Source organism: Benincasa hispida, chromosome 10 (genome assembly GCF_009727055.1).
Source record: "Benincasa hispida cultivar B227 chromosome 10, ASM972705v1, whole genome shotgun sequence".
Taxonomy (NCBI): Eukaryota; Viridiplantae; Streptophyta; class Magnoliopsida; order Cucurbitales; family Cucurbitaceae; genus Benincasa; species Benincasa hispida.
In genome coordinates this window covers 36,591,734-36,607,534 of record NC_052358.1, presented here as the reverse complement: position 1 = coordinate 36,607,534, position 15,801 = coordinate 36,591,734, and the positions used below count along the sequence as shown (strand labels likewise).

General features: G+C 34.5%; 1 protein-coding gene across 1 annotated transcript; it reads left to right on the top strand.

Annotated features, from left to right (window-relative positions):
- Positions 1-594: 594 nt before the first annotated feature.
- Positions 595-6,208, top strand: LOC120088299 (probable receptor-like protein kinase At2g23200). Its single transcript, XM_039045500.1, has 3 exons — positions 595-1,301; positions 2,661-3,647; positions 5,013-6,208. Exons 1-3 carry the CDS (start codon positions 658-660, stop codon positions 5,866-5,868), a joined length of 2,487 nt encoding a protein of 828 aa, XP_038901428.1. The 5' UTR covers positions 595-657; the 3' UTR covers positions 5,869-6,208.
- The last annotated feature ends 9,593 nt before the right edge of the window (positions 6,209-15,801 follow it).

Below are 15,801 nucleotides of genomic sequence, written 5' to 3'. Positions count from 1 at the left end.
GCGGAAGTTAGTCGATCGTGACGCCATGGATGAAATTTTTCATGTTCGCAAAAAAAAAAAAAAAAAAAAAAAAACTAGGACACTCCAAATTTTCAATTTTTATTTTTATTTTTATTTTTATTAAAGTTGCACCGGGCCCTTTGAATTATTTGATATCTTATTCCGTTATGCAATTCTACTCTGTTAAAACCAGCCACTTTCTATATCATTATTTTTTTTTTTCCTTTTTTTGATTTCACAATCTTCACAAGAAACTCTGCCCCTTTCTAAAATAAGATCAATTACAAATTTGGTAAATATATAAATAAAAGTTATCATCTCATTCTTACGATTTATATAGGAATTTAGTCTTATAGTTTGATAAAACGATTCATAAATAATGATTACGATAGGAATTAATTATAAGAAGATATATCAAATTAATAAAATTATTTATGAAGTGTTATAAACCATAAAAATTAAATTTTAATTTGATTAAGATCATATGAATTAAATCTTAATTTTTTTCTAAAGCATGGACCAAATTTGTAAAGATGAAATGAACTAAAATAAAAAAAATAAAAAAAAATAAAACCATTAATCATTCCCATATTTTTTGCCCTTTCCCATCCTCTTGAAAAGCAAGCAACTCACCAAGATTTTCTCCACTAATCAATAATGGCAATAATGCTTTTCCTCTCCCACCTCCTCCTCTTACTTCTGCAATTCTCTTCCTCTTTAGCTTATTCTCCTCCTGATAAGTATTTCCTCAACTGCGGATCAAAATCCGACACCGAACTCATCAACAAACGACGCTTCATCGGCGACGCCAAGGACGGTGGTTGGTCGATCAACCCCGGAAAAAGCAAAGTAGTTGAGAACAACACCATCCCAACATCAATAAATGAAATATACCAGACAGCAAGAATTTACAAGAAGCCAACATGGTACGTTTTTGGGAACATCAATCCAAATGGAACGTATGTGGTTCGTCTCCATTTTTTCCCAACTTTACCTCAAATTATGTCTCAAGCTCGGTTTAACGTGTCAGCTAGTTGTGGGTTTCAGTTGTTATCCAATTTCTCAGTTGAAAATGATTTGAAGACACCAATTGTTAAGGAGTTTTCTTTTGAGGTTAAAGAAGGGCCATTTGGCATACAATTTTCTCCTGTTGAATCGTCTTTGGCTTTTGTGAACGCCATTGAAGTCTTTCTTGCTCCTGAGGACTTGAAACCAGACTCGGCTTACCCTCTTTCCCCAGAAGTAAGAATGAATACTACAAATTATATGTTGACTTCCCAGGCATTCCAAGCAGTTTACAGGTGCTAAATTCCACTTAATCTTCACATGTTATGTTTTGTTTAACTTTTGTTTTACTTCCAAGCCTTTTATCTTTTTCAAATTTACTTATTAACCTTTTCAATACCATTCCTTTTGATCACATAGAAAACAATTATAATTTTTTTTCTTTAAAAAAATTGTCATTTGATTGAAGATTTAGATGGCATACACAAAACAGGTATAGGGCTCAATGCATCTAACTATATTTTCTAAATATTAAGGAAAAAAAAAAAAAAGAAAAAGTTACTTTTAAAAACAGGTTGTTTTCAAATATAGAAAAATAAATCAAAATATTTACAAAACATAGTAAAATTTTAGAATTATCAATGATAGATGACACTGATTGACTTAAATCAATGTCTATCATTGATAGTTATAAAATTTTGCTATATCTTGTAAATATTTTCAACCATTTTACCCTTTGAAATAATTTCCTTTTAAAAATTTTGTAAAATCAAATATGTATATTTTCAAGGCCAATAATTAGGTGTAGTCTAACCTAATCCTATATTTACTACGTGGTGAAAAAAATAAAAAAATCGATTTAAAATTTTTTTCTAATAAATGGTAGATTTTTATTGGTGCGACATGCTCAAAGATGAGTGCAACTCAAGTTGTTTTCTATTTTAAAAGTTTCATAGCCTAAAATATTCTTTTTTTTTTCTTTTTAAAAAGTAAAATTGAACTTAATTTTGTTGTTAAACATCAATTACCATTTTAAGGATCGATGGTTGGATTCGTTCCAACAATTAGGATAAATTTGTATATCCCCTAATAATTACAACCAGAGGTATAAATTTGATGTGTATTTTAACTATTTTTCTCTCATATATCTTGCTGTATAAAAGTAGCCAAATTTTGGTAGGCTACAAGTCAAGATGGGTGCATCCCAAGATGCAGCCATCTTTGTCCATCACACTATTATTACACACACAAAAAATGAATTAAAATATTTCATAAAAGAACCCAAGAATTTGCTATTTGACAAATTATGATCAGTAGCGATCCAGAAATTTTGTTGAAAGAGAACTTCATTTAATATATAATTTAGTAAAAATAAATATAACGAACTTGACAAATTTATTATTGAGCTAGCCAGTTATATATATGTCTAGACATATATATTTGAGGGCCCTATAACTCTTGAATAATACTAAATTTGTTCCTTAATTATGATTGAACAATTCAATGAGATGCATAAATAGAAACTAACTAGGATACATCTAAGTTTTTCCTTTTTTTTTTTTAATGGAAGATAAACATTTAAACTATGGCAACAAGTTGATGATTTGATTATTAAGTTGTACTGATGTTATTGTTGGTACGTTTGTGAAGAACAGAATGTGGATGGGTAATTTCTCGATCACTCCAGACCATGACACATTATGGAGAACCTGGCTCCCAGATTCTAAATTCATGCCTCTTCCATCCCCTGCAAAATCCGTCACCTTCAACGGAAAATTAAGCTACAATGAACAATTAACAACTTATATAGCCCCAAGTGACGTTTACGCTAATACAAAAGCATTGGATATGAACACCACGACCAACTCAAGAGATTCAGCTCTAACTTGGGTTTTTAATGTGAAGAAGAAATCCAAGTATTTTCTTCGCTTAATCTGGTGCGACATCGTCTCACGATCCACAACCTTCAATTTTGTTATATCTATCGGCGTTAATGAAACCTCGCTCAGTTCCAGAGTAGTAACTGAACTAAATGAGTTTGCAATGCCATTTTGGTACGAGTTTATCGTTGTTACAGACAATTCAGGATTCTTCAATGTGGGTATAGCACTCGATAAAAACGATCCATTTTCAAGGGCATTCTTGAACGGAGTTGAGATTATGGAGTTGATTGAGAAATCGTTTGTGGGTGTTGTTGATTTGAGGTTGAATGAAGAGAAACAGAGTCCAAAGATGATTATTGTTGGGGTTTGTGTTGGTGGGATTGTGATTGTTGGGCTGGTAATTGGGTTGGCTTTGTTTTGTTTTGTTAAAGGTCAGAAATCAAGAAGGCATCGACCTTTGCTTGTTCCTCAAGATGATCCATCGTCGGAGAAGATTGTGTCCATTGCGGATCTTGCTCCTAATTTGAACATTGAATGGAAGATTCCATTTAGGGAAATAAATGATGCAACTGATGGTTTTGATGAGAAGAAAATGATTGGTATTGGAGGATTTGGAAAGGTTTATTTTGGGAGAATTAGGGGCAAGGATGTTGCTGTGAAGCGAAGTCTACCTGGACATGGACAGGGCATTAAGGAGTTTCAAACAGAGGTTATTATTTTTTCTGAAATACGATATCGTTTTCTGGTTACCTTATATGGGTATGTTCATCTCCCACTCAACTCCATTTCATTATATTTTGCTTTAAATTTTGTTTCTGATTGGACCTCTTAAACAACTATTTATTTTTTTTTTAAAAAAAAAATCACTTTTTTATCATGGTTTTTATTTTTCTTAAAACGGTTGAATTCTCGGTGAGATTCCAAAAACGAAAACAATTTTTTAAAAACTATGGTCCTATTTTATAATCATTTCTTTTTTTTTTTTTATTTTTTAAATTAAACATATTTTATCCACTTATCATAATGATTTTTATCTTTATGAACTACAATAATTGAATTCTTAGTCAAATTCTAAAAACAAAAACTAACTTTTTAAAAGTTACTTTTTTTAATTTTCAATATTTGACTTGGTTTTTTAAACCATTGGTAAAAAGTAGAGATGGAAGAAATTTAGAGGCAAAAGTAGTATAACTTTTAAAAACAAAAACAAAAAAAGAAAATGGTTAAAAAATAGGGCCTACTTTTTTCCGTCTTTTCAAATTTGACTTAACTTATGAAAATATTAGTAAAAAAAGTAGATAACAAAAAAAAAAAAAAAAAAAAAAAACAAGATATAGAAGAGGGTGTTTATAAACTTAATTTTAAAAAACTAAAAAAAAAATGATTACCGAGCCTTCATTTTTAGTTTTTTATTTTAAAATTTATGTTTGTTTAATTTTCTCATTTCTTAGAGATTTACTTGAAGTCTCAATCAAATTTTAAAATTAAAAATAGTTTTTGGACACCTTGATAAAAAATAGATAACAAAATAAAGAACTTTATTGGTGTGTATACTTATTTAAATTTGTAAATAAACACATTCTACATTTTTTTTCCAGTTAAAATATTAATTATTTACATTATATTAATATTAGATACATTTTGCTCCTTATTTTTATGTTTTATGGATTTATATACGTTATTTTTATGTTTTATTACTGATGTTCATAAGCTTAATTTTCTAAAATCAATTGATTATGAAAATATACTAAACCTTTCAAAAGATTTACAAGTGAGAGAGAGTGTTGAAGGTGGTATGATATAATTAAATTTATCATAGTCTACAAACTTACACTTTAGGTTAATTTATATTAGTTATTTTTTAGGAAAATTATTTTAAATATCAAAACTGTTGAAAATATTTACAAATAATAGTAAAATATCAAAGTTTATCTGTAATACATCGCAATAAACTACTATTTATATCTATAATTATTATATTTATAAATATTTTTTTTGTCCATCTTCCTTTGAAAACAATCCAGGTAAATCGAGTACGAAGCTCTATTTACTATACTATGTTATAAAATAGAGTGAACTCTACCCATATTTTTTAACGGCTAGTTGTACATATATTCTGAACAGGTATTGCGACGAAAACCAAGAGATGATCCTGGTTTACGAATACATGGAGGGGGGTACTTTAAAAGATTATTTATACGGTTCAAAGGCCAAAGATCGTGTTCCTTTGTCATGGAAAAAACGGCTTGAAATCTGTATCGATGCAGCAAAAGGCCTTGATTATCTACATACCGACTCGACCGCCGGCGTTATCGTTCACCGGGACATTAAAACCACAAACATCTTGCTCGACAAAGACATGAAGGCAAAGGTCGCTGATTTTGGCATATCGAAAACTGGAGTACCCGGCACCAAAGAATTAGACATCACCATTAAAGGCACTTTAGGATATATGGACCCTGAATGCTTCAACACCGGAAAGTTTACAGAGAAATCCGACGTCTACGCATTTGGCGTCGTGCTGTTCGAAGTTCTCTCGGCTAGAGCACCGATCGATAAGACCCTTCCAAGCGAAGAGACGAACTTAGCGGATTGGGCAGTTCTATGCAAAAGTAGAGGAGAGATTGAGAAAGTGATTGATCCCTTTCTCGTGGGAACAATTGAAGGGAACTCGTTGAGGAAATATGTGGAAGTTGCAGTGAGATGTGTGGATGAAGTTGGGGCGAATAGGCCTTCAATGCACGACGTAGTGTATGATTTGGAATTGGCTTTGCAGTTTCAATTCACGCCTGTGGGGGATGGCAAAGGTTATGAAGGGATTAGCACCACCATTGTTGAAGCTCCATGGGAGATTGATTCGGGCATTCTTGATCGGATTCCTTCTAAAGGGATTGATGATTCAGTCATGCTACAGGAGGATAGCACCACTGTGCGTGCTAGAGAATTGGCTGCAGAGTTTAAGATTGATTGTCCTAGATGATTTGATTTCAAATGTGCGAGTTTAAATTTGCTTCGCTCATTGATGGTTTTTAGTCATCCTGTGATTGTATTGTGTGTATTATATTGTATGGCATGCAGCTAAGACGTTTAGAGGGTCATTTGATGCACAAGTTTGTAATCTTAAGTCTGTAAAGTCTAGTAGTTAAACTAGGAGTTTAGATAATCGGACTTAATTGTGTATGTTTATAAATTTAATTTTAAGTTTACGTTTGGATTGCAGGTTTAAGAAGTCTAACTTGGGTTCATTTGATCCTATTGTAAATGTGTGGCACTTGTGTCTTCATATATTTTGAAATATAAGTGAGAAAATTAGAGATAAACTGTTTGGATATGAAGTGTTTATATAATTTAGTTTATTGAAGAAAACAAGTCAATTTTTATTAGAGATAAACTGTTTGGATATGAAGTGTTTATATAATTTAGTTTATTGAAGAAAACAAGTCAATTTTTTTTTAGATATTTGCAATGGGTGGCAATTTGAATATATTATTTTATATGTGTAATATGGCAAAAACATCACATCTAAATTTATGTTTATTTTTTTTCCATATTTGCTCTTGTTCCTTTTATTCCTGCATGCTCACCACTTTTACACTCTTTTTTTCTTTTTAATTTTTGAATTTCGTTTTGGGTTGAGAATTAAGTTGAGATAATAATGAATAAAATAAATGAAATAACTGAAACAGAGAAGAAAGCATGTGGGTGGAGGAAGAAATCGTTTTTTTACCAGTTTAATATATTTTAGGTTCAAATATCATTTTAGTTCCTGTTTTTTTAATTTTAATTTTTGTATTTTCAATTACTCAATTTTAGTCCACGTACGTTCTAATAAATCTTGAGTTTTGTCTTTACTAATAGTTTATTGTTGATTTATTACAAAACTTTTTCTTATTTTTTGACATTTTTACTATAAATTTTGAAAAATATATTCATATATTGTAATCCATTGCATGAAAATTATTATAATTATTTAGCCAATTTAGGTATTGAGGAACTAAATGTATGATTTATTGAAAGTACATAGTCTAAAATTGGACAAATGAAAGTATAGGGACTAAAATTATTGGACAAAACTTAAAGTCTGAAAACCAAAATGGTAATTTAACCTATATTTTATATCGGGTGTATTAGTAGTATAAATCAATATATCATTAATAAAGTATATCAACAAAATGGACCAGTGTATCATTATCAAGTATATCAACAATAAATTAGTAAAGTATTTCAGCAGTATAAATAAGTGCATCCTTATCAAATTTATTAATCGTATATCAGTCAAGTGTATCAATAGTGTAAACGAGTGCATCATTATCAAGTTCAACAAAATATACCAGTCAAGTGTATAAGCAATATAAACGATCGCATCACTTCTAGGTTAATAAATAGTATATCTATCAAGTGCATCAACAGTATAAACGAGTCCATTATTATCAAGTTTATCAACAATATAATATATCAATCAAGTGCATCATCAGTATAAAAGAGTGCATCATTATCAAGTTTATCAGCAGCATGTATACCAGTCAAGTGTATTACCAAGTGTATCAAGTTTATTCAGCAGTATAAACAAGTGGATGATTGACAAGTATATCACCTGAAGAAAATTGGACATGAGGATTTTCATGAGCAGCGGAAGGATCGTTCCAAATTTCAATCATATATGAACAACAAAAATTATAGTACACAAACGGAAACAACAGGCTATGCGCAAAATCGAAATTACAACATGCAAGAGACAGAACTAACAAGCCTTTGAAGACACATTTTCAAGACCCTTGATCACGAACGCTCGAACAATCAACAACACTGCAACACTCGAACGCTCATACAACACGACCACTACACTGCACGATCACAGCAAACTCGAACAAAACGATCACTAAGGTTATGAACCCTCCGAACACCATGAACGACCTTCACAGAACCTCGACAGTGTCGAGTTGAGTATGACACCACCAAAAGGTTACCTTGGTATTCTCGGTGTGAGAATCCAGAGTGTGGACTCTGTGTGAACTTGGTTAGAGGATGAGACCGGAAGAGAACAATCGTGTAAATGATTGAGCAAGTGGGAGATGACAAAGCCTATCGTGTAGGACGATGTCCAATCATTTAACAAAAGCTATGCGATCGTCTAGCTAAAGCTATGTGATCTTTTAGCTCATCGGCTAGTTGAGTGTCTATCGTGTAGGAACACTCCACGATCATCTAGTCTCTCTAAGATGTTGTTTAGTAAATCTAATTTACTTGACAACCTTTCTGTGAGAACTTTCCGAGATTGAAAATCTTCAATTAACATTACTTAAATTTAGGAAAACATTTTTTCTTTTATCTCAAGGTTACCATGAAACCACCAATAACCTCCCACTCAATTGGTTATTAGAGAAAAAGAGATAATTATCCAATAATTAATATTATTATAAATATAAATGATAACCAACTTACCATACTATATTTATAACCTATAGTTTTAATATTTCATTTTATGAAACATATAAACCATAGCTCTTTTTCTATCCCATGGCACTTAATGTAAATCTCATTTACGTTAATCCTCTACTAGATGTATCTCATACACCTTACCGATCATATCATATGTAATCGAATTACCTCTTGTCAATTTGAGCATTTCAAATCAACACCAAGTACTGATCCTCAACTTGAATCCATTAAGATACCAAGGGGACCTTATGGACCTGTAACTCGAAGCTCCAACGAAATGTGAATAACTGACTAAACTCTTTAGTCACGGGATCCACCATCTGTTAACTGTCAGGCACTCTACTAAAGACCGATAGCTGAACTCTCCTTGCTACATATATATTATGTGTCCATCTTAACCAATAAATGGTGTGACAACCCTTCACAAATCGTTCGTAAGTACAGCTCAACCAATAACTGTTATGCCCCTGTAGTTACATCTAACTTCTTAATACCACTGATCTCTCTAATGAACATAAGTCATAGTCCTATGACTTAGTCCTCTCTTCCAAAGAGAAGTTGTGGCCATTATGTTCAAGCCCCGGAATCAGCCCTTAAGGGAGCAATCTATCTATTTACCCCTGCTTTGGGAAAGGAGTGAATTCCATCTTGTGTAACTGAGTTCTCAGCTCCCAAATTAGACAAGTCCCCAAAAAGGTAGGCATGTTGAGTTAACAATCTGGCCACTCTCACTCATACTAATCAAAAGATCACCCTCAAAGTCAGGAGTTCCCAGAACACTCAAGATTGAGGTCATGTCACCTATGGTCATTCAGGTGAGATGTAAGTCTCTAGTATTAACGGCGTTATATACAGAGACTAGTCATCTTGTGGTCCGATCTTATACAAACTCTATGTATAGGAAACTCCCGCTCGCATGTCTCCACATGAATGGTCAGGGTCTACTATTTTTAGTAGTTTATAACACTTGCAAACCTGTACAAAGCGGGTCGTATCTGTAATGTCACTAGGATCAGGAATCCCTCCTTAATCCTTATACTACAGACCTATTTAGGTTATCACTTAAGGCATGATCCACTTGTATATCTCATATACATGCTTAAGTTTACATACAATAACCATGGAACTTTGTTTATTGGATATGAGTAAATGCCAGAATGAAATAACACTTATTTTATTCATAAACAATGTGTATAATTACAAACAACGAGACTCCGGGAGAATTAGGACACCAATCCCAACAATATCCCACTTGTTCTAATACCTCGGGAGACTAATGTACAATACAAAAAAAAAATACATGTACAATATACAATAAACTAAGGCATACCCAGTATCATCTCCCACTTGCCCTAGACAAGATGTCGCATGTCTCGCAGACCCAGACTCTCCAAGTGACCCTTGAACACTTTAGCCTTGAGAACCTTTATAAAGGGATCAACAACGTTGTGCTTCGATGCGATCTTTGTGACTATCACATCACTACGATGCACAATCTCCCCAATTAAGTGGTATTTTCGCTCTATATGCTTGCCCCGACGATGACTCCACAACTCCTTCGAATTTGCCACAGCCCTGTTGCTATCACAATAGAGAGTCAGCCAAATAGCCTCCTTAGCTGTTTCACAAACGACTACGTGTTTGGCTTCCATACTGGAGTCCACGATGAATCTTTGCTTGATGCTTCGCCATACTACAACCCCTCCATTCAGAGTGAACACTGACCCCAATGTTGATTTGTGAGAATCTCTATCGGTCTGAAAGTCAGAGTCCGTGTATCCTATAAGGATTAGATCCTTATGTCCATACACGAGCATATAGTCCCTCCTTCTCCGAAGATACTTAAGGATCGTCTTGACCACCGTCCAGTGATCAAATCCTAGATTGGACTGATACCGACTGACAATTTCTACTGCCTAGCAAATGTTGGGTCTGGTATACAACATTGCATACACTAAGCTTACAGCTAATGCATAGGGAATCCGTCTCATCTCCTCAAGTTCTTGAGGTGTCTTAGGACATTGATCCTTAGACAAAATGATTCCATGCCTGAAGGATAACAAACCCCTCTTGGAATCCTGCATCCTATCTCTAACCAACATTTGATCGATGTACAATGCTTAAGACAAGGCTAATCTCTTGTTCTTACGATCCTGAATGATCTACATTCTTAGAACGTACTGTGCCTCACCCAAATCTTTCATTTGGAACTGGGCAGCTAGCCACTTCCTAATATCAGTCAGATACCCTACATCATTTCCAATGAGTAGGATATCATCAACATACAGTACCAGGAAAGCTACTCAGCTGTTGATGATCTTTTTGTAGACACAAGGCTCATCAACATTCTGATCAAAGCCAAATGACTTGACCACAGTATCAAATCTAATGTTCCATGATCGAGATGCTTGTTTAAGCCCATAAATGGACCTATTAAGCTTGCAAACTTTTTGCACTTGATCGGAACTATGTGTAAAACCCGAAACCTAATTACTTTAAGTAAGCAAGTGTAAGTTATGTGATGTCTTCCAATGAGTTGTAATGAGATTATGTTTTGGTTAGGAGTGATGGAGAAAGAAAGTAAACTAAAGAACAAGAGAACTCTCAGATGGCTATGTAGGAAAGAATGGTCAAATTTTGGCTAAGTATGGGAAACCAAGAGGAGATCATGCTATCTTATGAGATTTAATGTTGAATTGTGCTGTGATGGAGTGGGAAGAAAATGGCTTAATCAAATCTCAGCCATTAATCTGCATTAGTGGGCTAAGTGGCCCAAAGAGATTTCATGCAGGATTTTGGTCGGTGGTAAGCAAGAAGGCCAACTTCATTTAACTTATTTGAACAAATTACTTGAGATATTCGTGTAATTCCAGTAGTATTCGAAAGCTCTGTATGTCTATTTTCTGTGGCTGTGCTGCTGAAGGAAAAACTCACCAGAATAAGACTAGAGGAGCAAAATAAATACGAAGGGTTTGTTTTTTGGGTGAATATAGGCCATCAGTGAAGAATTGAAGCTCTAGGATGAATCAAGAAGATTTTTTAGCTAAAATTTTGAGGTAATATTGTTAACTCAGTTATAAACAACTTTTTAGAATTAAACTTTTTAAGATGAGGCCTAAAAATCGAGTTATATATTTTTGAAATTTGAACTGGAAATTGTTGAACAAGCAGGCAACTACTTGAGTTGGGGCCAATGATGAAGTTTTGAATCTCCAGATAAAACGACGAAGAATTTCGAGCTGAAATTTTAAGGTAATGTTTTTAACTTGATTCGAAGAAAGTTTGTAGAAGGAATTTGCTTGAGATCAGTTCTGGAAATTTAGTTATGAATTGAATCTTCAGTTTGATGCACCAAAAATTTTCTAAGTGTGCGAAGTGTGGGTGAACAGAGGGTGCATTCTTTTGACACCCAATCCCTCCAAATTGGCTAAGTGTCCGACCCTCAAAGTGAATGGTAGGAGGCACAATGTGTTGGTTTTGCATGTGAGCTTGATTTATTGAGTAGGCCTAAAAGGAAGGCTAATGTAAACAGTAAGTAGTATGCTTATATGTGTAGGTTCAACTCCCATTGGAAAAGCCTATCAAGCCTTAAGAAAGAAAACTTGAAGGACCTGTGAGTGATTATAAATCATTTATAAATGGTTTATAAATATTTTAATAATCCATGCTTTATTGACAGTTACTTTTATGCTAATTATTTTACTAGAAGTTCCAAGCAACACATTTCCCTAAAGTTTATAAACGCATGCTAGTTACAAAGTTTATGAAATATGCTTTGGTACAATGGTTGAACTATGGTAGTTTTCAAAAGAAGATTCTATGACATGTTTAAGTTACAAGTATTTGTATTATGTTTTAAAGCATATGTGCTCTTGATGTTGTTGAGCATGCGTTAACAAATGATATTCTTATGTAAACTATGTTTTATGAGATCATGCTTTCAGTAAGCTTTTTTTATGAAAATGTTTTCCTATCAGGTATTTTCAACTCAATACTGAAGTACAAGGAGAAGTTATCTAAGTTGTACTATCTGGTTTCAGTTATGTTATGATTCTGATACTGAAATACATAGAGAAGGTATCAGAATAATTCATTCAGTTCAGTGATAAGCAATGGTACCCTGCTTCAGTTATGATCCTTGACATCAGGATCCAGTTTGCTCTACGTACACGTATGACAATTAATCAGTTCAGTAGGATTGAACAAAAGGGTTCTTTCCTAGCATTGGCTATAAGGTGCTGAACAAAAGGGTTCTCACCCCAGCCCAGGCTTATGTTTGAGATTTCGAAAAAAAGGGTTCTCTCTTAAACATGATATCCGATGTTGAGAGATCGAGCAAAAGGGTTCTCTCTCAACCGGGAATCAGTTTAGCTATGTTTTTAGATACAATGGTTTTAAAAGTTTTATGTACATGTTGCTTTGCATGTTTTAGTTCCAGTATTATGTTTTCTATCTTTCAGTTTAAGCATGAGATTTATGTTTTTATTAAGTCACTCACTGGGCGAGTAGCTCATTCTTTCAAACGTTTTTTTTTTCCCAGGTAGTGGTCATCTCCCTAGAGGTTAGCTGTCATCCTGCTCTGCCACTCAAGGACTCCAGTTAAATGTCCAAAGTCTAAAGTGAAGTTTTAGGTGTTTACTCTGTAAATTTCTATACATATGTGTTGCTCATATTAGGGACTAGTAAAATATATTGGGACCGCTGAACTCTGTATGTGTCAATATGATGTAATAATATTGTTGTTGATCCCTGGTATTCTGAGGTTATTTTTAAAGTTTCATTAGTTTGGTGAATGTTATATATGTATTCCAAGGATCTAAGCAGGTTAAGGATATTAGTTAGGCAGTAAGTGCCACAAAAGGGTTGGTAACTACTGTCTTCACATTCACTTCTGGATTAAGAAGGCTAATCTGGGAGGGGGTGTGACACTATGAACCCCTCTAGTTGAGTCATATAGATGGTCTCCTCAAGATTACCATTAAGAAAGGCAGTCTTAACGTACATTTGCCATGTCTCATAATCATAAAATGTGGCTATTGATAGGAGTATCCTGATAGATTTGAGCATGACAACAGGTGAGAAAGTTTCCTCATAGTCAACTCTCTTGACCTGGGTATAACCCTTTGCCATGAGTCGAGCCTTAAAGGTTTGCACCTTTCCATCTACACCTCTATTTCGCTTATAAATCCATTTACACCTAATGGGTCTTACCCCATCGGGTGGATCCACAAGCTCCTAGATATTATTGAAGTACATAGACTCCATCTTCTTGTTCATGGCTTTAATCCATTCATCCTTGTCAACATCCTCCATTGCTTTCTTAAAAAGCAACGTATCCTCAACCCATCATTAGAAATGACGTTCTGGGCTTCAGTCAAACCCATCTAGCGATCCGGTGGGTTCATAACCCTCCAATTACGTCGAGGCTATCTCAACTCTTGAGCTGGTTGACTAGATGTACTGACCCCAACAACTCTTGTTGATCTGTCAGTCTGTTCCACAACTCTTGTTGGACCCTCAATAGTCTCAGTTTCACTAGAAATCTCACGCAAAACGAGCTTACTTCGTGGCTTATGATCCTTTATGTGATCTTCTTCCCAGAAGATAGCATTTTTAGAAACAAAAAATTTGTTTTCACTCGGATCATAGAAGTATCCACCCTTCGTTTCCTTGGGGTAGCCTACAAAGAGGCAAACTCTCGAACGCGGTTCCAACTTCTTCAGGTTAGTCACAAGCACATGTGCCGAATAGCCTCAAATCCTGAAATGGTGTAAACTACCTTTACGGCCTCTCTACAACTTAAAAGGTGTTTCAAAAACACTTTTTGAGGGAATGTTGTTTAGAATGTAACATGCAGTCTCTACTACAAAACCCCAAAACGAGTCTGGAAGATGAGCATAATTCATCATAGACCAAACCATGTTCAACAAGGTTCTGTTTCTCCTTTCTGATACACCATTCTTCTGAGGTGTACCTGGGGCCGAGAGTTAGGACACAATCTCATGGTCTATCATATAGTTCTGGAATTGAAGGTCCATATACTCTCCACCATAATCAAATTGTAGTATTTTTATCTGCTTACCTAACAAGTTTTCAACTTCAACCTTGTATTCCTTGGGGCTTTAGACTTACGTTGCATTAGGTAGAGATACTCGTACCTTGAATAATCATCTATGAAAGAGATGAAATATTCATACCCACCTCGAGCCCTAACACTTATCGAACCAAGGAAGTCAGAATGTACAAGCTCCGAGGCTTCCTTGGCTCTGTAACCTTTTCTAGTAAAATATCATTTGGTCATCTTGCCTTCAAGGTATGATTCACACACCGGCAAGAAGTTTTCTTCTAAACTCTTTAGAAGTCCACTTTTCACCAACTGCTCAATCCTATTGAGGTTGATGTGACCTAACCTTAGATGTTAGAGATGGGCGTTTTCCCTTAGGAGAAACCTTTGGTCTTTTAGCTATTGTGGCCATACTGAACATTTCAGTGTCAAACAAGACTTTTATGACTAACAGTCTTAGTACATATAAGTTACTTTCCATCGAAACAAAACCAATCTCCATCCGATTCTTGAAAATAAACACTTTATTCTCATAAAAGGAGATGGTATACCCTTGTTCAACGAGACAAGAAACCTAGATTAAGTTCCTCTTAATACGAGGAACTACGAAAACATTATCTAGTAACAGATAACGTTTCTTGTCAACAAATAACTTCAACCTGCCTACAGACAAAGCTAAAAGAACCTCACTAGTACCGACTTTAAGAGTCATCTCTCCTTATGGCAACGCTTTCCAGGAATTGAAACCTTGGTAAGAGCAACTGACATGGTTGGTAGCACTCGAATCAAGGATCCAGACAAAATCATCATTCTCTACCAAACACGTCTTTAAGACCAAGAAATCACATTTACTGTCTTTCCTCCTCTTTTGGAGAGTAGTTGGATCAGTATTAGAACCTACATAAGCTCCAAGTTGCATGTCAGAGAACATTTCTCTTCCATGAAACTCAACAGTATTGGCAACAATTTCATTCTCTTCCTGGAGTTTAACTTGGGAACTGACACTACTGGCTTTGTCATCCATCCTTCTGTGCTCGAAAAGTAAGAACTAACGTTCAAACAATTCTTGCAACAAGTCAATGATCGCACGTGCAATGACCATGTTCTCAACCCTTTTGGCTAAAACATTAGGTATGCTAGCCAAAATGTGAAGTCGGGCCAATGAATTAGCCTTCATCCACAACTCATATGCATTGCGAACACTTCGTAGTGCATCAAGGGTTAGGACTTGAGGACATTCCTCAACCATGACAAATTTGAGGTTGTTTGCCACGAAATACGTTTTACATGACTCTTTCCACTGTATGTAATCGATCATATTAAAGGTACTAAATGAAAATACTAATGAGTTGCTGAAAACAAAAACACATTAACCTACATTAGGTTTTAAGCAAATACTCGTTGAAAAAA